Source organism: Camelus bactrianus, unplaced genomic scaffold (genome assembly GCF_048773025.1).
Source record: "Camelus bactrianus isolate YW-2024 breed Bactrian camel unplaced genomic scaffold, ASM4877302v1 HiC_scaffold_34, whole genome shotgun sequence".
In the NCBI taxonomy this organism is placed as follows: Eukaryota; Metazoa; Chordata; class Mammalia; order Artiodactyla; family Camelidae; genus Camelus; species Camelus bactrianus.
Window position 1 is genome coordinate 7,057,501 of NW_027413949.1, and position 23,425 is coordinate 7,080,925.

The 23,425-nt window shown below is 50.2% G+C and overlaps 1 protein-coding gene, 1 long non-coding RNA gene and 1 other non-coding gene across 7 annotated transcripts in view; 1 reads left to right on the top strand and 2 right to left on the bottom strand.

The window, feature by feature from the left end:
* The window catches only part of LOC141576786 (uncharacterized), a 7,377-nt gene extending 484 nt beyond the window's left edge, over nucleotides 1-6,893 (top strand). The window contains exons 2-4 of one of the 4 annotated variants that reach the window (XM_074360183.1): nucleotides 3,762-3,846; nucleotides 4,098-4,889; nucleotides 5,180-6,893. In XM_074360183.1, the coding sequence (XP_074216284.1) occupies nucleotides 3,762-3,846; nucleotides 4,098-4,868 (856 nt within the window). In that variant the 3' untranslated portion in view covers nucleotides 4,869-4,889; nucleotides 5,180-6,893. Of the gene's footprint in view, nucleotides 1-561; nucleotides 3,847-4,097; nucleotides 4,890-5,179 lie in introns of those variants that run through there. The other 3 variants (XR_012505207.1, XR_012505206.1, XR_012505208.1) reach the window with 3 other exon arrangements.
* Nucleotides 6,894-7,719: 826 nt separating this feature from the next.
* Nucleotides 7,720-12,494, bottom strand: LOC141576787 (uncharacterized). 2 transcript variants are annotated; one of them, XR_012505209.1, is made up of 3 exons: nucleotides 10,753-12,494; nucleotides 9,589-9,746; nucleotides 7,720-9,200 (listed from the first exon to the last, which is right to left on the bottom strand). It is a non-coding gene; the product is annotated as an uncharacterized LOC141576787 (long non-coding RNA). The 2 variants fall into 2 exon arrangements; XR_012505210.1 differs by lacking the exon at nucleotides 7,720-9,200 and adding an exon at nucleotides 9,243-9,447.
* Nucleotides 10,818-10,926, bottom strand: LOC141576800 (U6 spliceosomal RNA). Its single transcript, XR_012505244.1, has one exon. It is a non-coding gene; the product is annotated as a U6 spliceosomal RNA (small nuclear RNA).
* Nucleotides 12,495-23,425: the final 10,931 nt, after the last annotated feature.

The following is a 23,425-nucleotide window of genomic DNA, read 5'->3' on the forward strand; positions in this document are numbered from 1 at the left end:
CTTCCTTCCTTCCTTCCTTCCTTCCTCCCTCCCTCCCTCCCTCTTTCTTTCTTTCCTTCTTTCTTTCCTTTCTTTCTTTTCTTTCTTTCTTTCTTTCTTTCTTTCTTTCTTTCTTTCTTTCTTTCTTTCTTTCTTTCTTTCTTTCTTTCTTTCTTTCTTTCTTTCTTTCTTTCTTTCTTTCTTTCTTTCTTTCTTTCTTTCTTTCTTTCTTTCTTTCTTTCTTTCTTTCTTTCTTTCTTTCTTCTCTCTTTTTATTTTAACCTCTACTCTATTGATTTCCTGATCTTTAGGATTTCCTTCCTTCTGCTGACTTTTGGGTGTTTCTGCTCTTCTTTTTTTTAGTTCTTTCAGCTGGTGGGTTCGATTGTTTCTTTGAGATCATTCTTCATTTTTGAGGAAGGCCTGTATCGCTATAAAGTTCCCCCTTAGTGCAGCCTTCCTTGGCTGCGTCCCATAAGTTTTGGGTGGTTGGGTTTTCATTTTCATTTGTATCAAGGTTCTCTTTGCTGTTGTTGTTGTTGTTGTTGTTGTTGTTGTTGTTGTTGTTGTTGTTGTTGTTGTTGGGTTTTTTGTTTATTTCAACTTTGATTTCATCATTCACCCATTGGTTTTTCGATAGCATGTTGTTTCATCTCCATGCTTCCCCCCCCCCCCCCCCCCCGCCTTTAGTTAGCCTTTAGTTGGCTTCTGTGACTCACTTGTACGTTTTGGAGTTCGGTTGACCCTGTTTGGAAGTCTATTCACCTATGGCTATAACTGTTTGTATGAAACAGATAGTAATAGAATCTCAAACCCATCTAAAAGAGAAAGAAAGGAAGGAGAAGGGGGGAAAAAAAAAGTCTCTATTATTTTCTTGCTTCCCTCTGCCACTCTTAATGATTTAGATGTCTTCTTTTTACAATTTTGTGTTTATTCCGTTTGGAATGAATGGTAGTGATCACCTTTCCGGTGATGAGTGGTCTCATTTTTGTACCATCCTCCTTCTTCTCTATTTAGAGTAGACCTGTTGATGTTTCTTTTAGCATGGGTTCAGTGTTGCTAAACTCTTTTCGTTTTTGCTTGTCTGTGAAGTTCTTTACCTCCCCTTCTATTCTAAAGGATAGCTTTGCTGGATAGAGTATCCTAGGCTGCTTCTTTTTGTTTGTTTTGTTTTGTTTTGTTTTGTTTTGTTTTGTTTTTCATTCAAGAATTTCAATAGATCTTGCCACTCCCTTCTGGCCTGTAGTGTTTGTGTAGAGAAATCCGCTGAGAGCCTTATGGGGGTTCCCTTGGAACTCACTCTTTGTTTTTCTCTTGCCTAAAGGCATTTAGGATCATTGCTTTATCCTTGACTCTGGCCATCTTGATTAGCCTATGTCTTGGTGTGGGCCTGTTTGAGTTCTTTCTGTTGGGTACCCTCTGAGCCTCCTGGACTTGGATATCTGATTCCTTCTTTAGATTTGGGAAATTTTCAGTCATGCTTTCTTCGAATACCTTTTCGGTCCCCTTGGTTCTTTCTTCCCCTTCTGGAACCCCTATTGTGCGTAGATGGGCACGCTTTCGAGGGTCCCTTAGGTCCCTAAGATGGTTTTCGTTGTTCTTTATTGGTTTTTCTCTCAGCTGTTCTGATTGGGTTCTTTCTGTTGTCCTGCCTTCTAGGCCACTTATTCGTTCCTCTGCGTGATCTAGCCTGCTTTGGACAGCCTTTAGACCAGTTCTCATTTCAGCCAATGAGTTGACCAGTTCTCCTTGACTCTTCTTTATAGCTTCGATTTCGTTTTTGACGTATAGTATATCTCTCAACACTATCTCTTGGAGTTCCTTCAGGACTTGGATCACTCCTTTTTGGAAATCTTGATCGAGCAGGCCATCCACGTCTATTTCATGGATCGTGCTTTCAGGGAATTTCTCTGGCTCTTTTAATTGGGAGTGGTTCCTCTGCTTCTTCATAATGCTCCTATCTCTCTGGCACTGTGGCTTAAGGAGTATCAGTTATCTATTGGGGTCCTTAAGGAGTTTATGTATTTATCGAAAGCCTACGCAGGCATAAAACTTTAAAAGAGAGAGGGGGATAGGGGGAGAGAGAGAGAGACAGAGACAGAGACAGAGGGGGAGAGGGAGAGAGGGGGGTGGGGGCAGGATGTTAAAAGAATGGAGAAAAAAAGGTTTGAAAACAGTGTACGATCAATAATAGAAGAGCAAGTTGAAGCAGAATAGCAATTGAGTTGAGACGTCTTCTAAAAGCCTTTAAAAACAAATAGAAAAGATCAGAAAATAATATACAATTGTTTCAAAAGTAAATTTTTAAAAGGTAATCGGAAATAGAACAGATTTTAACAAAAGATAAAACAGAGGATTTTAAAAGACGGGAGAAAGAAAAGGTTTGAAGACGGTGTGTAATCATGAATAGAAGAGTAAGTGGAAGCAGAATAGCGATCGAGTTGAGACGTCTTTTAATAACCTTAATAAAAAGGAGGAAAAAAATCGAGAAACAATATTTGAAACCTGTGAATAACCAGTAACAGGAGATCAAAACCAAGAGAATGAAAAAGGGAAGGGGGTGGATGTTTAAAAATAATAATAATGAAAAGACTTGAAATGAAACATTTAAAAGGGATTAAAACCGTAAACGTATACGACTGTTCAAAAGTAAAGGTTAAAAAGGTAACAGAAGGTAAAACCGATATAAAAGAGATTAAAAAAGACAAAGGAAACGAAAAAAAAAAAAAAAAAGAGGAAAAAAAAAAAAAAGGATGTGTTCTCCTGGAGACGGTGCGCTCTTAACGGTTTCACCGAGAAGTCTTTCTGTCGTCGCCCTGTTTCGTGAACTCAGCTTGCTTTTTCCGCGGGCCCTCTGTCGGCGCCCTCGTCTGTGCTGCCCTCGGTGCCTGTGGGCAAGTAGATCGCGCCCCCTCCTGGCACCGCGTTCGGATGCTGCGTTCCTGCCGGGAAGGAGGGAGGGTGGCTGGCCGCCTGCCCTCTCCCGGCGCCGGTCGCTCCGCTGCTCTGTGCGGCTGTGTGCTCCGCCTCGGGTCGGCGCTCCTCTCCGTAGGTGGGCTCGGGGAAGACCGTGGAACCGCCCCGCCCCTGCTGCATTCCAAAACTCGGCTCCTTCTTAGTCTTGGTGGCGCGAGTTCTCTGAGGTACCGGGGCAGATATATAATATCTGCCTCAGGCTGAAAACGAGTCTCAGTCCTGCCTAGGAGGTTGCAGAGCCCACGGGTGCGGATTCGAGTCTCGGCCCCGCCCCCGCTCCCGCCCCCGCCCGCGCGCTGCGCGCCGCGCGCCAGGGGCTATGGCGGCTGTGGCTGCGCCCCGCCTCTCTTCTCGCGAGAAGGGCCGGTGATGGCGCCGCGGGTCTGAGGAGATGGAGGCTACGGCGCCCCTCCCCCCAGGGCACACCGGCCGTGTTGCTTTGCCTTTCTTTCCCCGTAATGGACGGGTTGGGGGGGCGGGTTGTTCTGCTCTGTATCCCCTCCCGGCCACGGCGCGTGGTGCCGCCGACACGGTCCTCTGCCCGGCTCGTGCGGCCTGTCCCGGCCCCCGGCTGCCGGCCTGCGACTCGGGCTGGGTGTCGCGGGGACCCTCTGTGCCCGTTTCACTTGGATCGGTCGGTCAAGGGGCGCTCCGGGCAGATCAGAGACTCGGAGGCTCCCCCACCGTCCCGTCGGCCTCTCCGTGGGAGAGGGGGAGGTTTGGCGAACGAGCCCTATTCCTCCTCTGCCGGTCCCTCCCGCACTGTTTTGCTTTTGACTCTTTCTTTTCTCCTTTTCTCCTACCAGATTTTGGGCGTCTTTGTCTTTCGAAGAGGGCGGTGTTCTGTCGGAGTTCCGCAGGTGGTCTGATTGGCCGAGTGGGTCCGTCGATGTGAGTTTTGGTGTATTTGTGGGAGAGGGTGAGCTACGAGCGTCCTTCTACTCCGCCGTCTTGCTTCTTCTCGGGTTATTTTTGAAGAGTAGGTGCTGGGGATTGAACCCTGGACCTTTATTTTTTGCATGCTAAGCATGGGCTGTACTGCCTGATCTCTAGACCCTCCCCACCGCAACCCCCCCCTTTCCCACCGCCTCCATAGTACTCGATGAATCTCCTACCTAGATATCTATGCTTCCTTGGAATAGGGCCGTCGTTTTCTTCATCGGATTGATGCACGTCTGTGGATTCGTCTCGTTTCTCTCCACTGCGGTGGGTGGCATCGGGGCGTGGGGTGGGGTGGAGTGCCGTGGGCTGGGAACAGTTCTTCACGTGTAGAGGTGGAGCGGAGCGATGAGGATGGTGACTGTTTCCCCGAGTGCTCGCGCCGGGTGATGGAGGCCTGTGGTCTGACTTGGAAGAGGACTCGGGTGACCAGAACAGAGCCCGTGTGGGGTCGTTGTGGAGGGAGGAACTCCACCCCCCCCCCCCCAGCCCCAGCCAAGGCACTCGTACCTCATCGAGGGACGGTCGGCCGAAAACAAACGAAAGCTGTCAGAGGTTTGGGGGTGGGGGTGAAGGTGTGTGTCTGTGTGTGTGTGTGTGTGTGTGTGTGTGTGTGTGTGTGTGTGTGTGTGTCTGTGTCTGTGTCTGTGTGTCTGTGTGTCTGTGTGTGGTGTGTGTGGTGTGTGTGTGTGGTGTGTGTGGTGTGTGTGTGTGTGTGTGTGTCCCCGTTCCCCGTACCACGGTCTCTGGTCGAGGCCCCCCCGAGCGGAGAAACGCACGCCAGGTTGTCCGGCCGCGTGTCCCTGCCACCCAGAGATCCCGAACCGTCCCGCTCGCTCCCCTGCCATGTGCCATGTGCCACCTGCCTGTCGGCCGGGCGCTATTTTAGACCCTGCGAAGAAGTCGACCGGACGGACGGGCCGGGCCGGGCCGGGCCGGGCCGGGCCGGGCTGAGCCGAGCCGAGCCGATCTGAGCCGAGCCCGTCCAGGCTGGGGTGGGTGGTGCTGGGTTCAGAGGAGTGGGGTACAAGCGGGAGGCGGGCGTCGATGGAGGGGAGGGGGAGGGGGAGGGGGAAGGGAGAGGAAAGGGGAGGGGAGGGGGAGCAGGGATGACGATGGTCTGGGGCTTGGCTTGTGGGGTGGGGGTGGGAGGGATGGTAGCCATCCTATGACTTTCTCTCCCTACCCCGCCTTTTGCAAGTCTGTTCGAGTGACAAGGTGGTGCTGGTTTCTGGCTGGTGCACACCATAGTGATTCTGTTCTTCTTTTTCCTGGTCTTTTTCAGGAACCCTCGTCCCGAGGGACTGAATCTAGTGCCCTGTGCTGCGCGGTACGACCTAGGGGTCGAATCTGCCAGGAGAGGACTTACAAGGATTTGGAGGATCCTGGAAAACTGCTACCATCCAGAATCCTACATGGATGTTCAAGATCTTGTGGATGGACGGACGGACGGACGGAAGACGGATCGAATGGAGGCCCCGCCCCATCCCCTGGACCCCTAGGCCCAGGAGGATCGTGATGGGTCTGGAAAGGACTCTTCCGACGAGGGTCTCGGGATGGACTTTCTCGGTCCGCGGAAGGTGTTTCTGCACAAAGAGGAAGAGAGGGGCGTTCTCGGCCAGAGAGCCCGAACCGCCTCCTTTCAGGGATCCGCTCCAGTCAGGGTTGGGGTCGGGGTCAGAACGCAGCCACCGACAGCTCCCCTCCCTCGTCTTGGCTCTCCAACTTGGGAAACCCTCCTCCCTGCCCCCTCACCCATCTTCTCGTCAGCCGGCCTCCAGCTTCCCCGTGCCAACCACCTCTCTCATGCTGCCGGACTTTCCTCCTCCTTGGGCTGCCAGGAAGCTCTCCCGCTCCTCCACGTGCTTTGGCTTGGAATCCCTGACAAACACAAGCGGTGCTGGTGGGCGGGGCCGCGGGCCGTGGCAGAAGGACTCCCTTCATCTTATGGGAGCGATTTTTATCTCCATAGAGGTGGCGATTGAGAAAACACATAAAATCACTCAGAAGAATACCCATGTGTAGTGTCCCTGACCTAGATCCGTGTCTGTCTGTCTGTCTGTCTGTCTCTCTCTCTCTCTCTGCCTCTCTCTCCATTTCGCTATTCTGTGTGTGTGTGTGTGTGTGCGCGCGCGCGCGCATGCGTGTCTGTCTGTCTCCCTTGTCTCTCTTTCCTCTCCTCTCCCCTCCTCTCCTCTTCCCTGTTCTCCCCCCTTCCCCCTCACCCCTCCACTCCTCTCTTCTCCCCTCCACTCCTCTCCTCTCCCTCTTCTCCTCTCCCCTCGCCTCTTCTCATTTCCCCTCCCCTCCCCTCTTTTCCCTCCTCTCCTTTCCTGTCCTCTCCCCTTTTATCCCTCCTCTCCTCTGCTCTCTCTCTCTCTCTCTCTCTCTCTCTCTCTCTCTCTCCCCCCTTCACTTCCCTCCCTCCTCCCTACCCCCCCAACCCCTACCTTCACAGGGCCTCATAGATTGCAATCGGTTTCCATGAAATGTGATGAAGAGGGAATGAATTTTAGAATGATATCCCCATGCCATCGAATCCTTCTTCCCCAGGGATAGCGACTTATTTGTGGTCGTGTTTGTTTTTGTTTTTCTTGTTGTTGTTTTGGGGCGCATCGAGGGCGCAGGAGGCGTTGGGAGTGAGGGTGATGTTTCTCTTTCTGTCTGTCTCCTCCTTAGGAAGGATTTTAAGAGGAGGGAGGACCCACAGAAATCTACCATCTTGTCTCGTACTGCAGCTGTGTTTGAGCTTCCTATACGATCTGGGCGGAACACTCCCCACCCTCACCTCAAGCCGCCATTGCCGCCCCCTCAGCCCCCCTGCACCCCCGTCCAGTCCCACACTTGGGGCGGTGGTTGGGCATAGGGGGATGTTGGCGGGGTGGTGGTTGGTGGGGGGTGGGGTGGTGGAGGAAACCAGAAAACAGACCACTGTGGCACGTGGGTGACTGGGGCTTCAGGGTGAAGGAGGATGAATAAAATGGCCGGAATTAGGCTAACGGATTGCTTCTTCTTTTTTTGGCGGGGGGGGGAGGGGAGGATCATTAGGTCATTCATTCATTCATTTGCTGGGGGGGGGGGGTGTCATTCGGTTTCTTATGCTCGCCCTGAAAACGGTCAACTGTCCTGACTGACTGGTTGCTGCTCACGGTTCCAGGCCTGTTGTTGAAACTGGAAGCTATCGATCTTACTGTTTCTACTGTATTTCACTCATTGAAAGTCATCATCATGCTGGGTCTCTGAGTCTTTCTCCGAGGAGAGTCGGTCACGGGACTAGTGACCTGACAAAATAGCCTGAGTGACCAAGAAGGCCACACCTTGAGTGCTTATGAGATAACGAGATCTAACCACCAGCCTCTATAGAATGGGTCACCTGGAGGCATCGTGACACCATTCTGAGTCTTCTGATGAGAAAACGATTCTGTGGATGGTGATCGATGCCCGATTGTTTGAGCTATGGCTCTAGAACCACCCCACCCACTCCATCCCCAAGGTGGGTACACAGTTTTGAAGACGCTAGCCTGCTGTGAATCCCCTTTGCCCGGCAGAGCGATAAAATGGCCTCTTTGCTTCTAAGCTCCAAGACCTTGTCTCTGGATTCTTGGGCTCGTCGGGGACGGGGGCCGAACTTTTGGCAACAAGCGTGCTTCAGAAACAGCGGATGCCCGAGAAGGACACTCTGCCTCTCCCTCTTCTTCCGGGCCTGAAATGGGGAGGAAAAAAAAATCGCTTCCCCTGGAAGCCGGAGTCCGGAGCCCGCCATCCGGAGGGACTTCTGGCTTGGCCTTCTCCTGGGGTGGGGGGGAGGGCACGCCACTGCACGTGTTCTTTGTCAACTCCCTGTTTCTCTCTTCTCGAGTTATCTCTTTGGGACGGCTCCCACACTGGGTGAAAACAGACAGACTGGCTGGTATGTCTCCCTACCCCACCCTTCGCCCCCAAATGACTGATCTCCTGTCCCATCAGAATCACCACTTGTTTTCCAACGTGGCTTTCTTGGATCCTGGAGGACTTGTAAAGGAAAAGCCCAGCTGGGCTAACAAGCTAAAGTCACAAATCTAAGTGTGATAAGTGTCCGTTTACTGATCTAAGTTCTGCTGGGCTAACTCGTAAATCTGAAGTTTAGTGTCAGTTTACTGGGCTAACAAGCTAACTCGTAAATCCAAGCTCAACAAGTGTCAGTAACGTGATCTGTTCCAAATTGATAAGCTCCAGTGTACTGATCCTTTGCTTTTTGTTGTTTGAGCCTTATTGGCGAATAGACCCATATTTGTAATTAACCCTATGAAACCTCATGTGCACGTCTTGGAGGTGCTCAGAGCTTCGGAGCAGAAGCCCCTCTGAGCCCGCCGGCGTAATAAATCTGAGTACTCCAACCCTCCGAGTGGTGCTTGTTTCTTGGCTGGCCTGTCATTTCCGTAACAGACTGATATCAACTTAGAGCCAAGATGGGCGCAGAACTGAAGGAGCTTCTCGGCTGGCCTAAGAAGCCTGTCGTCGTGATGTGGGAGGCATTCTTTACGAGGGACCTATCTGATTAAGTGCTTGACCGCCTTTTGGACTTTGAACCAACTTGGAGATAGGAACTAGGATGAGAGGGCACCCGAAATAGCTCAGCAAACTCTTCTCCATCCTTAGAAGACAGACAGACAGACAGACAGACAGACAGACAGAGTGTGTGTGTGTGTGTGTGTGTGTGTGTGTGTGTGTGCGCGCGCGCGCGCGTGTTTGTGCGCGTGCGGGGGTGTGGGAGAGGGAGGAGATGACGTCAGCGTACTGGACACTGTTTCAGTGACATGGGGAGTGCTGTCAACTAGGAAGGAACGTCATGTATTCTTCAGCCTTGTGTCTGTACAGGTGGGTACACTCAGGGTTCCAGAAAGGATGGGATATTCCTGGCAGTCGTCTACTGCCCTGGCATCGAGGGCTGGCTGGCTGGCTGGCTGTCATCCAAAGTGGAGGCTCTCGTGAAAGGGACAGAACCGAGTCCCAAGGAGATGCCTCCTTCACTGACTTTCATGCAAACACAGTGGACCACAGCCTCCGGAAAGAGGGTGGGTGGCACACGTGGCCCCAGTCTGTTCTGTCCATTCGGCAAATGGCCTGGGTTAGGGGAAACCCAGCATGGCGACCATCCGACAGGCCGACCCACCGACCCACGGACGTGCTCGGTTTCTCCCAGCTCCCTGGATGACCTCCCCCACCCACCCCCACCCCACCCGCATTCCTTCACCCACCGTGGTGTCTGGTGTCAGGGCACTTGGAAGATGACTCCCATTGTTCAATAGACAGGGGCAGGAAGATTCCTATAGGACCGCAAAAACAGTCAACTGGCCATACACACATACATACATACGTACAAACGTTTTGTCCCCAGAGGCCTCAGACCTCCTCTCTCTGGACCCGCTGAACCCCAGTAACTGGCCCCCATTCAACTGCCACATAGTAGGGGTCATCCAGACGTTCTTGGGATGGTAGGTATGACTTCCAAAGGGGTTGAAGCCTTCCTTCCCCCGCTGCAAGCCTGATGCCATCAGCATGGCCAGGACACTGCTACAAACAAACAAACAAACAAACAAACAAACAAACAAACAAACACACACACACCACCACCACCACCACCACCACCAACAACAACAACAACAACGACGACAACAAAAGACAAACACATGCGTATGTGACTTGGGGACATACTTTCCGCAGCCTCCAGGGACGAAGGCACTCGCTTCGCTGGGTAAATCCTACGAGGCTTCACTAAAGCGCTTGCCAACTTACTTCTCAGAAGGATCGATCTCTGCCCCCATCACCCGCCATCATCAGGCAAGGTCGTCAGAATCCATGGGAGATATAGACTAGAAGAAGAAGTAGAGGAAGGAGGAGGAGGAGGTGGAGGAGGAGAATCAGTGACATGAGGTGTGTACGACTTCTTGTCTCCAAGAGGATTGAGTTTTAAATTTTTTTCTTTTCAGATACAAGGGAAAATAAACTTTTGTTTTTTCCCCTTCCTTCCCTTTTAGAGGCGGACACCCACATGGTAAATATCATACCTCTGTCAGCAGAATGGAACCCTTTCTCTTTTTCTCCCTCCCTGACCCTTCTGGGATTCAGAAATCCTCCGTGAGGATTTTTCTATTCTTGGCAGCAGAGTTATTAGCATCATTGACTTGGAGGCAAAAACTTAGGTTTCCATTAAACTGGGATAGACATGCATGGATAAGAGATACTAGTGCTACTCGTTTTCCTTAGGGTTCCCCTGTGTCTGTGGTGTGTGTGTGTGTGTGTGTGTGTGTGTGTGTGTGTGTGTGTGTGTGTGTGTGTGTGTGTGTCTGTGTGTCTGTGTCTGTGTGTCTGTGTGTCTGTGTCTGTGTCTGTGTCTGTCTGTCTGCCTGCCTGCCTGCCTGCCTGCCTGCCTGCCTGCCTGCCTGTTTATTGTAGGAACTCTCTGTCAATGGAAGTATAGTTGACTTACAATGTTGTGTTCATTTATGACGTACGGCATAGTGATTCACTTATTCACACACACACACACACACACACACACACACACACACACACACACACACACACGTATACTTTTTCAGGATAGGTTATTACAAGCTATTGAACATAGTTCCCTGTGCTAGACAGTAGGACCTACTTGTGTACCTAGTTTGTATAGGGTGGTTTATATCTGCTAATCCCAAACTCCTGATTTATCCCTCTGCCCTCCCCCATTCCTCCACCCTACCCTGTCCCCTGTGTTAACCATCGGTTTCTTTTCCATGTCTGCGAGTCCAGTCTGTTTCTGGTTTGTAAATAGGTTCCTTGGAGTCTTTTTAAAATGGAGTTATTTATGTATGGATGGGTGTCTTGACTTACTTTCAGATCCCACCTAGAAGTGATGGCATAGGATATCTGTCTTCCTCTGGGTGACTGACATCACTAAAGCTACGGAACTCTTCACGTATGTGCGTGTGTCGTCCACGTTCAGGGGCCGTGCTGATCTTCTCTGGATGGTTCCCGTGTTAGTCGATGTGCTGTGGCAGCAAGCGCTTGCCTTAGGGTTTTTGTCTCAACCTGAAAGCCGGCCCGGAGACTGAAGGTCTTCTAGTTGCCTCCACTATCTGCCTAGGACCATCTCCACGAACGTTTCCCATTTTCTCTCACCCTTTTGTCTTGGCATCATTGAGTACTAAAATGCTCCGTCTCCTGAAGCCCTGCAGACTGAAGCTGGACAACGGGAGGTAAACGTCAGAGAAATGGCCACAACAGCTCCTGTGGAAACCATCCTAGGGCCTGTTTTTGGAGGAGCCGCTCAGAGAGTTGAGCCGAACACCCCAGGACATCATCAGAGGCATTTCAAACTGCTCGAGCCATTTCGATGACCCCGATGTGTGGAAATCTCCTACTAGACTGACCCCCTACTCCCGGCCCTGAATCTGGTTTCTCATCTGCTCCAATGATTAACTTTTGTGCTGTACTTTGGTTTTCCACACAAGTGCCTCTTAGGCGATACCTGACTGCTTGCTCCCTAGGCCTAGCTTCAGAAGCCCATCGACACCACCGCCTCCTGAGACGAGATACTACAACTGTTTCCTTGAACAGACCTGTTCTCAGAACTAAGAAACTGGGTCCATGAAACGCAGGCCCTCTAGGAAACTATTCCCTCCCTCCTGCCCCCACACCACACGCACGCATGCACGCTCAGACGCACGCACGCACGCACGCACGCACGCATGGACGCACATGCACAGTCAACAGCCCAGCTTTTAATGTGTAAAACTTCCAGGGAAGTTACAGAATAGGGAAATGTTGGGGTCCAGAGTAGGCTGCCCCAAAATGTGCCCGATGGACTATGCTGAATGAAAGGGACTTCACAACTGGCCAAGGGGGAGGGTATAGGTCAGTGGTAGAGTGTGTGCTTAGCAAGCAAGCACAAGGTCCTGGGTTTAATCCCCAGTACCTCCGGTCAAAAATAAATACATAAAATCGAATTCCTCTCCCCGCCCCCCCCCCCCCAAAGTATACACTGCTGTATGTCAACTCTGTCTCAATAAAACTGGAAGAAAAAAAGGAAAAAAAAATGATTTAACAAAAGAAGGAAAGAAACAAACAAAGAACTGCCCGAGGCAAGAGGAACACTCTGGCCCTCCTTTCTGCCTCCCTGGAAGCAGGGGAAAAAGAATTTTGTTTTTTTAAAGTCTCCCATCCCAGAGGAATCTATCAAGTCAGAGGTCTGCTTCCATGCCCTTCCATGATTCTCAAACGGTGTAGTGGGGTTTACCCAGATTAGGAAAAGGAGGGGACTCCTTTGGCCTGAGACCAGGCGAGATTCTCCCCCTCCCTCCCGCCTCCCTCCGTGCAGTTGGGACGGGGTGGCCTAAGGGTGGGGAAATTGAAACCAAAGAACAAAAGCCGTTCAACAGAGAGGAGCCGGAGGCCAAGTCAAAGGCTCTGACCTGAGCACAGAGCTTTCTGCATTTGAATGAAGCGATTGAACGAGGCCCTGCCGAATGGATCCTCCTGACGTCCCCGCCCCCGCTTCCAGGAGACAGTCAGTCGATTTGGGACCGATCGGTGGAGAAGGCCTGTGAGGCGGCGGCGGCGGCGGTGGCGGCGGCGGCGGCGGAAGCAGCGGCGGGGGCGGGGGGGGGGGGGTGGTGCGCGGGCGGGGGCGGGACCAACGGTCGCTCCAACTCTGCCTGCCTGCCTGCCTGCCTGCCTGCCTGCCTGCCTGCCTGCCTGCCTGCCTGCGGGGCTGAGGCCTGAGGGCCACGCTGGTTCCTGCCACTCAGGGAAACTTCTGCGGGTGTTGCCGAAAGATCGCCCTCCCCGACCCCGTCCCTGACGAGCCAAATAACCCAGAGACAGGGTCTTAGAGTTTAGAAGAAAAGAGGCAGCTTGATTGCTTTGCTGGGCAAAGGGGACTCACAGCAGGCTAGTGCCCTCCAAACTGTGAACCCGTCTTGGGGTTGGGGTTTCATGCTTCTGTGGACGAACAGGTTGGAGCATGAAAGGGAATCACAACAGGCGGGAGCACAAAAGGTGCTCATGATCAACAAGGGTCTCTGATGAAACTTGCTCCTAAATCTGGATGAGTGTCTGATAACATGGGACCTCCTGGTGGTCTAGTAGGTCATCAGCCCGTGACCTTCTTTATCTGGTCAGACTCACCCGGCGGCACCAGCGCCACGGAGGAACTCGGGGTGGGGGGTGGGGGGTGGGAGGGGGCTGGTCGTTCTCCTGAGCTTATCCTCCCGTGACTCCCTTCCTGGGGAAAGACTCAGACGCCAAACATGATTGTCAAGTTGAACGATCAGAGGAAGGTCAAATCAAACAGTTAGAATCGACAACTTTAGCTGTTTTTAACAGTGGGCCTGGAGCTGGGAGCGGTGTCTGGTCAGTCGAGTTTGCTGATCGTTCTAAAAGCAAGCAGTAAGCATAAAGCCAAAAATTGGCTTAGCCTAAGTGCGGCCACTTCATGATTCCTCCTTCACTGGGGGCTGAGGCGTGGGGGAGGGCGGGGGTGGGGGACAGGACTGAGGTGGCGGCGAACTTCTCCGTGAATGCTCGGAGCCGAACTGCTCTCTGGGCCTAGGTCTGAAAAAGGCCTGAGTCTCAGCTATGACAGATTCTCTCTCTTTCTGGGCACATGGACTGACTCGCCCCGCATCCTCCCATCCTGTCAGACCCTTTGGACACACACCTCCACCTGAAGAGTTCTTTGGCCTCGTCCAGAAAAAACAAACACACGCACGAACAAAACCAAACGAGCACACAGAAACCCTGCTGATCTCCTTGGACCCCATTCACTTCGGAGAGTCCCTCTCGTAGAAATCCCCTCTGATCGATGATTTCACCACAGCCGCCTCCCTTTCTCCGGCACAGTGACCCCCCACCCCCACCCCTGCGTGGGCCCTGTCCCTCTACCTATCAAAAACCAAACCCCAGGAGAAAAGAAAATCAGAATGCTGTTTTGAGCCACTGGATCTGTGAAAGGAACCAAACAGAAAGCTGAAATAACCAAACCAGCCGAACACCAAAAGCGAACAGACAGATACCCCAGAAAGAAGGGCACGCTGACCCTTGCCCCTTTCCTTCCTGGAATCAGGACATAACATAGATCTACACCCCACCCCCCACCCCACCCTCCCCAGATGTCTTCTTTATGCCGGAACGAGAGTGACGTTCTTATTGTCAACGGTGCTGTTATGGAAATGACAGGCCGGCCAAGAAACAAGCACCACTCGGAGGGTTGGAGTACTCAGATTTATTACGCCGGCGGGCTCAGAGGGGCTTCTGCTCCTAAGCCTTGAGCACCTCCAAGACGTGCACATGAGGTTTTATAGGGTTAAGTACCAGCTTGGGGTATTCGGCCAATAGGCACGCAATAGCTTTAGCAACATCATTATCACGAAAGTAGAGGCAGTGAGGCAGCAAACCAACATTTCAAGGCCAGATATGTCTCTTTGAAAATCCAGCTGGCTAGCAAAATATGAACAGGGAATCAGCAAACCGGCACTTATTAATTTAGATTTACGAGTTAGCCCAGCAGAACTCAGATCAGTAATCCGACACTTGTTACACTTAGATTTGCGACTTAGCTTGTTAGCCCAGCTGGGCTTTTCCTTCACAGTGTAAAGCGGAGAAGGAGAGAATTCTGTACAAACAGACCTCGATGAAAAGAATCCTCACCCTCTTTTAGGCCCCCACCTCAACACACGTGCGCGCACACACACACACACACACACATGCATGCACGCACGCGCGCGTATAGTTACTCCTGTTCTCTCTCTTTCTCTCTCCCTCTTCCTTTCTTACTGATTTTTTAAAAATGTTTACTGATAACACAGAAAACAATTGCTTAAATGTTGTCCAGGAATGATATTCATTTTTGAAAACATGATATATATTGTAAAGGATTTGGGCTCCCTTAGAAAAATCCCAGTCCAGGCACGATTGTATAGCACCTCCTTTCACTTTCAAGTGTCTCATTTCAGACAATAAAGTAGCCAGTCATCTTCCTTGTGCATGACCTTTGTAACTGGCACAAGTCAAACGGCACAAAATTCAGACCCAATCTCCTGATCCATATGATTCTCATATTCTTTTTTTTTTTTTTTTTTAGCGAGTCCAGAAGCTATGGGTCTGTGCCAACCACCCGTGGCTGTTCACTATCCAGCATTTCTTCCATTATCTTTATGTTGTCCTGTTTCTTGGAAGTATTAGTGCAGCTACTTTTCCCGATGGTCTGTCTCTGTCTCTCACTCTTTTCTCCTTCTTTTTTTTTGGGGGGGGAGGAGGGGGATGGGTTTGATTAGGTTATTTATTTATTTTAATGGTGGTTCTGGGGATTGAACCCAGGGCATCATGCATGCTAAGCAGGCACTCTAACAATGATCTATATCCTTCTCTACACCGCCCCCCCGACCCTCCAGCACCGCCCCCCCCCGTCCCCGGCCAGGGCCTGTCTTTGCTCAACCCAATAGAAAAGCATTTATGTTTTGCCAGTTTCCTGGGTCCTTCTTTGTTTCATAAAACTGAGAAGAAATACACGTGGAAGTTCTCTCCTATGAATTGAACAGACTGAAGATCCTTTAAATAACCAAATGAGGTGGAAGTGCAGAGAGTACCATACGGGAACACACCGAGGCACATCGTCATCAAATTGACCAAAACTAAGGATAAGGAGAAAATATTAAAATGAACGAGAGAAAAGCAGCAAATAACATACAAGGGAACTCCCGTAAGGTTATCAGCTGATTTTTCAGCAGAAACTCTACAGGCCAGAAGTGGGTGGCACAACATACTTAAAGTGATGAAAGGGGAAAACTGACAGGTAAGAATACTCTATTCAGCAAGGCTCTCGTTCAGATTTGAGGGAGAAATCAAAAGCTTCACAGATAAACAAAAGCTACAAGATTTCAGCACCATCAAGCCGGCTTTACAAGGAATGATAAAGGATGGTCTCAAGTCATCAAATCCTAAGAAAAGAGAACAAAAAGATGACAGAGAAAGGGAGGGGGGGAGAGAGGGAGAGAAAGAGGGGGAGAGAGGGGGGGAGAGAGAGAGAGAGAGAGAGAGAGAGAGAGAAAGAGAGAGAGAGAGAGGGAGGGAGGGAGGGAGGGAGGGAGAGGAGACCTTCGAAAGATTGCTTTGCCTGTTTAGGGTCTTCCGTTGTTCCTTAAAAATTTTGAAATTGTTTGTTCTAGTTCTGTGAGGAATGTCGTGAGTATTTTGACAGGGGTTGCATGGAACCTGCGGATTGCTTTGGATAGTGTGGCCATGTTGATAGTATTGATTCTTCCAATGCAAGAGCACAAGGCATCTTTCCATTTCTTTGTGTCATTTCAGATTCTGGAGTATAGATAACCTCCTCGATTAAGTTTATTTCTAGGCATTTTACTGTTTTTGACTCAATGGAAGTGTTTATCCCAGTTATAAAATTCTGGTTTTTAAAGTGGAGGGGGAAAAATAAAAAGGAAAGGAAGGGCCACAAATGGCAAAATATCCTTCTTTCTCATGGGTGAATTGTATTCCATTACGTGTGTGTATGTGTGTGTGTGTGTGTGTGTGTGTGTGTGTGTGTGTGTGTGTCCCCTCTTCTTTATCTATTCAAATGTTGATGTGCACTTAGGATGCTTCCGTATCTTGGCAATCATAAATGATGTTGCTGTTAATAGCAGGGTGTGTGTATCTTTTTGAATTCATTCTTCTTTTGTGGTTGGCTTTATTCCTTTGATAAGTATGTAAGTTTAAAAAGCTAAAGCTCTAAACCTTCCTGGAAACAATGCACAGTACATATATGTAAATTAAAAATATATGTGCAGTAAAAACATTTTAAAAAAATAAATAAATAAAAAAGAACGAAAGACAAGGAAATTAGCTATCAAGCCGTGAAAGACATGGAAGAAACTTAAAAGACATCTTACTAAATCAAAGAAACCGGTCTGAAAATTGTTACCAACTGTACAATTCCAACCAAATGACATCCTGGAAAAGGCAAAGCTCTAGAAACAATCAAAAGATCATGGTATCCAGGGGTTTGGGGAGAGGGAGGGAAGGAGGAATGAACAGATGCAGCGTGAGGGATTTTTAAGGCGATGAAATTATTCTGTAGGATACCATAGTGGTGGCTGCATGTCATTGTACATTTGTCAAAACCCATAGAACGTACAACCTCAAGAGTGAACCGTCCTGTAAACTATGGACTTTGATGGATAATAACGTGTCCATGTCGGATCATCAGTTTTACCAAATAGGCCACACTGATGAGAGATGTTGAGGGGAGTGGAGGATATATGCGTGGGTGGGGAGGGCTATGTGAGAACTCTCTGTATTTTCTGCTCAATTCTGCTGTGAGCCTGAAACTGCTCTAGGAAATAAAGTCTATTAATCAAAAACAAAAACAAAAACAAAAACAGAAACAAAAACAAAAACAGAAACAAAAACAAAACACCCAAATGAGGTGAACCAGGATTCAGTCATCCAAAATGGAGCTGGACGGCCAGTGGGAGGAACTTTGTTGCAGACATAGTCCTGTTTCAGGGAGGGGGACGTTGTCCCCTCCCTCTACACATCTTGAGTTCTCTGGGCTGGACTGATCCAAAAATGGACCCCAGACGGATCGTTGAGCAGGAGCGACAGGGAACCTACTGTCTTTCATTCAAGCACTCATGTGTCCCCGAAGCAGGCAGCTTTTCTCCGTTTTAGGACAAGAAATCAGCCCTTTGTGCGAAATGGGCCGGGCTGAGAGCCTTTGGTTTTGGGTGACCCGTCCGTGAAGAATCGAGACGGAGTTTGGGTTTTGGGGAGGGGGGGAAGCCCCTGAAAGAAGTCACGAGGTTGGTTGGTTTCTCTAGGCTTCCGGGGCCTGAAGGCTCTCAGTGGGTGATCAGGGTGTTTTCCTAAGTCCAGATGCAGGGAGGGCACCCTCCACGGAAGTGATCGATTTCCCGCTTTCAGGGAGACAGAAAGAAGAGTCTGAGGGTCCCTCTTGCGTCTGCTGGCCCCTCGGCTTCTTCGGTCACTCTCATTTCTAACCCATCCGTGTGCCACGGAGGCACATACATGTTTGGGGTGGCCTCCCCTGGGTCCCGACACCGGCATCAATGGGGGGAGGGGGGGCATGAGTGGTCAGAACTGTATCAAGCTCAAGGGCACCACCAACCGGTTTCAAAAACAAATCTGCCAGCAGCTGCTAGCCGCAGCCTGGTCGTTTCAAAGTTCCCGCCTTGCTCTTGTGGTGTGTTTTCTTTCGTTTCCCCTTCTCCACTTGCCCCGTGGGGTAGTCTGATGACACACACTTCCAGTGCTTCTTTCTTGCATCTGTGTCTCCTGGGCTGCAGTCCTAAGAGCCCCCCCCATCGCCCCCGCCCCCCCAATCAACTCGTTTCTTTACCCTCCACCAGGTCTCCTGGCTTGGAAATCTCGGCTCACAGCATGTGTCTCGTGTCCTCTCTGAATTCACGGGCCCAGCCATCCACCCTAAGGAGACGGAGGGAGGGAAGGAAGGTTTTGACCTGGCGACCTTCCTTGCCGGCATCCTCCGGATTTGGGACCCTTCAGTGCGCCACCTGCCACCCGCCATACCACTCTCACCCTGAGGCCTAGCCCTCGGGGCTCCGTCCACGCGGAAACCTGAACGCGGACGGGCCTGGACGGTGGGCGGGGTGGGGGTGGGGGTGTGGAGGGGCTTGCTTCATCACTGCCGGAACCGTGGAGGCGACCGGGACAGACGCGTCCTTCAAGAGGTGAAGGGACACGTCGCCCGGGCTAGGTCCGTGCCACAGCATGTGATTTGGCTCTAAAAAGGAAACCAGGGACCCGTGGAGCCGAGAGACCTGTGGGAGACAGGCGGGGCCGTTTCTGCGTGCCCCTGACTCCCTGAAAGAAGCCAATCTGAAAAGGTGGCATCCTGTAGGGTACCGGCTCTGGATGACATTCATTCTCAAAAGGGCAAAAGCCCCAGAGAGGGTGAAAAGATGAGTGGGGTCGGGGGTGGTGGTGGTGAAGGTTGTCTGTGTGGGTGTGTGTGTGTGTGGGTGTGTGGGTGTGTGTGTGTGGGTGTGTGGGTGTGTGTGTTGTGGCGGGGGGTTGTTGATGAATAGGTGGAGCACAGGGGACTTTTAAGCAGCGAAACTCTCCGGTAGGTAGGTCCACGATGGGGTGAAAACCAACGTGTTGGATATGGCAATACCTAAGATGGGGTGAACTGAAAGAACCCTTCTGGGTGTCCCGCCCCTCAGCCGAAGTTTAAAGTCCTTCCTAAAGCCAGAAGGTAAAGACACACGAGAGCAATCTGAGGGGCCATCGCTGAGGAGTAACAGCGAGGCCAGTGAATCCAGTGAAAGACTGACTGACGTGGGGGCCTGGGTCCCTCGGCTCGACCCCCTTCCCCGGGAAACCGAAGCCTTCGACGCAGGGATGCGCTTTGACACGCTTCTGTCTCATCGGAGAAGGCTTCTTCTGCCTGGCATTGCGTGACGGGGCCGAGAAACCCGTCCTCTCCTCCTCTGCGTGAGGTAGCGGTCGCTCCCGCCTTTGCGCAGCGGTGAAGAAAGCTACCAGAAACACGGTTCTGCGTTTCTCTCGATACCGTGGGCGAGCGTCACGGCTTTTCCTTGCGTTCCACCATGCAGTCAGATAGCATTCTCAAAACTAAGCGTGCCATGCAAATTTTCCTTTTCCTTTTTTAAAGTGACTGTCAAGAACTTAGGCAGCATCGAGTGAAAACGTTGGGCACCTTCATCTCTTGGTTTGTATGGAGCCAGCTAGGTCATCAGACCCACGTCACCATGATTTCTGAATTCTAAGATCCTTTCCAATCCATGATATTGTACATTCCTGGGTCATGGGATGTCACTATGGCTGATCAGGTCAAAGGGAATGTGTCCCTCCAGAGCACTTATTAACACGTCAGTTTATTTAAACGACAACAAAGGAAATTCCCTTCGGGCGATATTCATTCCACACGCTAAAGGAAAGCGATAGGTTGTGTGCCTGAGCCCACACAGTGTGACGCAGGAACGGGGTGGGGGTTGAGGGAGGAGGAACTCTGGCTAGTGTCCGGGACCTAACGGGAGATAGAGTGGAGGATTTTTGCCCTTCTTCAGGGACAGGGTGAATCGGCCCGAGGTTGCCTTGTGCGCTCAGAAAGAGGGCCTTTACCGGATGCCCCGAGCAAGCAGACTTTTCTTTTCTTCTTCTTCTTCTTTTCTTTTTTCAGTTTTATTGACATAGGTTTGACATACAGCCCTCTATCAGTTTCAGGTGTACAGCACAATGATTTGACTTCCATAGACTGTGAAGTGATTATTAGGTAACTTTAGTGACCAGGAAACAACGATATGTTAAAAGGGGGTTTAATCAACAGAACTGCTATTTCTGATGATCATCTATTCCTAAGAGAAAGGACAGATGAACACTCCAAAATGCAGCAAGTGCATAGTCACAGAATGATGAACAATCTTTACCCGTGCCGACGTTTTGACGCCAGGATACGTGGAAAGCTGAAGTTTTAGAGCATAGAAATATTTGGCTCTCCATTTGACCTGGAAATCTCCTTGTTGGAAAGAAGCTAATTTCTCCTCCTCATCCTCGTCCTCCTCGTCCTCGTCCTCGTCCTCGTCCTCCTCCTGCCTTTTTAACTAAAAAAATAAAAAAATAAAATAAAATAAAAATTTTTTAACAAGAAGTTTTTATCTTTTTGGAGGGGGGACGGGTCATTAGGTGTCTTTATCTACGTTTCAATTAATTATTTAGATTTATTATACGTTTTCAGTGGTGGCACTGGGGACTGAGCCCAAGGCCTTGTGCATGCTGAGCACGCACTCTACCGCAGAGCTCTACGCTTTCCCAGAAAGGAGCAAATTTCTAAACATAGAACTGGATGAGTAGGTCAGCTTTTTGATCTCATAGAAGCAGCGGCCCAGTTCTCTGGGGGGAACCCTCCTTATCTTGTCCATCTCGACAACGTCAGAAACGTCTGTCTGCATAGCCCACAGTGGCCTGAGACTGAGGCCAGGGGGCTGAATCAGGTAGAACCTGAAACCGAATGGAAGAAACAAACAAACAAAAAAGGGTGGGGAGGGGCACGCGGAGGCCTTTTTAAACGTACACACTGCTGCGTGGTCTCCCTCGTCGAAACTCTAATTCGCAGCCTTCTTAAGGAGAAATATACACCTGAAACGTCTTTTTTCCACACAGAGTTTAAAAGCTTTCACCCTCCGAGCCGAAAAACCTTACCCGTCCCATCGGTTCTTTCTGAGTGAGTGGGTTCTCTAGTGTCCTACGCGTCTGCTGGGAAACAAGCTGCTGGAGAACCAGCAACTAGAAACCAAGCTGCACCAGCATTTCCATGAGCGTAAAATCTTACATTCACACTTACTTGCTTAAAAATGCACACGCCTGCTTTGTTTTCATGTTTTACACAGTCGATGACCCATAACATGTATGATGCTCAAGAAATTGTGTGAGGGGCAATCCTGAGATTGACCGTGAGGGCGCAACAGATGGCAGATATTTCCTTAGGGTAAAACAATGGACGGTCATGGGAAGCCAGATCATCCATTAACAGAACTTGGTTCTGGCAGGAAAGCATGTGGTTTAACCCCGGGGAAATATTTGCTATCTCGAGATGTCCCAGAGGCAATCACAGGATACACTTAGAAATTTTGCATCCCCCGAGGAGGGTGATTGTTCCTGGAAGGGATAGGCCTGAAATGAATCAGTTAGCCAGCAAGCAGAACTTCGTGCTTCTGGCATGAAATATCTAAAGCCCCACCTCTTTGATCGCATTCCTTTTTTTTTTTTTCCCTGAGCCGTATACTCCCAATAAACAGGATGTCGACCAGGCTTTTGGCACTCTAGATCCACGAGACCTTGAGTCCCCTGGTCCCATTTTCGCTCTTTACTTGGTCTCTTTGTTTCTTCATTCTTGCGTCGCCCGTCCTCAGACACGGTCCCGAGCTGCGCTGGACGCAGCACCCGTCCTACCCGACTCGTGAGTGACCTATAGTTTTTAAATGAAAGCTACAAAATCTCTGGTCATGTCGATCTGCTGGTCTCGTCTGTATGAGACAGGGCAGTACCTGAGTTTCAGAGACACACACAGACACACACACAGACACACACACACACACACACACACACACACAGACACACACACACACACACACACACACACACACACACACACACACACACACACACACACACAGACACACACTCTAAAGGGAACAAAGAACAAAGAAAGATAGAGAAAGAAAAAGAAAAAGGCTCAGGGGAATAAAGGATTCGCTTGCTCTCTGTGACATGACCCAGTAGACCTAGTTGTCACGAGACAGGAAGCTCAACTCTCCGTGTTTACATTATCTGTTCCTGAGCTTTCTTGCAGAAAATTCTCATGCGTTTCTTTCCCCTCACGGAAGTCTTCTCTATTCCCCACAGAGCCTGGGGCGATGGCTCTTCACCCTGGAGCCGCCTGCGGCCGATCCAAGATATCGGATGATTTATGGAAGTGATCAGTGATCCTGAGACAAAGCCCTTCCTTTAGGTAGAAAAGCATGGCCCCTGCTGCTCAGGGAGCTGGCACTCCCCCTCCCTCTCCCCTCATGCCACCTTCTCCTTTGTGCACAAGCTATCGCTTTCGCAAAAGAGCTTGGCTTGCCTGAGAGTCTTGTGGAAGCCATCCTCATTTCTATGGTACTGCCGTCCAAGGATCTGGAAAGGGCCCGGTCCCATGTATGCATGTATGCATGTAGGCACTTGTGTATGTCCCCGGCTTGTAGGCCTGGCATGTTTCTTCCTCCACATACACTTGCCAGAGTTCATTCATGAAAGAGCTCTATGGAACTGGTTTTCAAGGGAACATGCAGGCAGGGAATGCGAACAGGAAGGAACCCAAATGTTTTCCTTCAGGTTGACATGATCTAGGACAGATCCTTTCATCCAGAAAAGCAAATGTCAAGGGATCGGTCTCGTGAAAAGAGCCATGTCTTGATTGTGACGAGCAGCATTCGAGGTGAAACTTTTCGCCTCCCTAGGTTTACCCCGAATCCATTAAGTTCCTGTGGGTTATCTCTGTCATAAAACGTGTCAGCCAGGAAAAAAAAAAAAAAAAAAAAAGAGTCTGGGAGCGATGGTTGGCTCGGTCTCAAGTCTCAGGAAGTGTTCACACCCCAAGCAGTCCGAGGGGGTAGTGTGTGTGGGGGGGGGGGGGGGGAGGCGGTCCATCTCTGAAAAATTGGTGCCTCCTCCACGTAGTTTTTGGTCCCTTGCAACTGAAGCATCTGGCGACGTCCCTGGAATGTTTAGATCGTTTCCAAAGAAGATGAGATACGGAAGCGTTCGTTCCTGGCTCCATGAGTCGAAGGGGACGTGCTTTAATATCTTTCTGACAGAAAAGACTCGAGATCTGTCAGTGTGTTGGCCGACATGACTGGTATACCTTCGGAGGATGGATGGACCTACAGACAGACAGACAGACCGGAATACATACATACTTACTTACATACGTACATATGTAAACATACAATACAATACAATACAA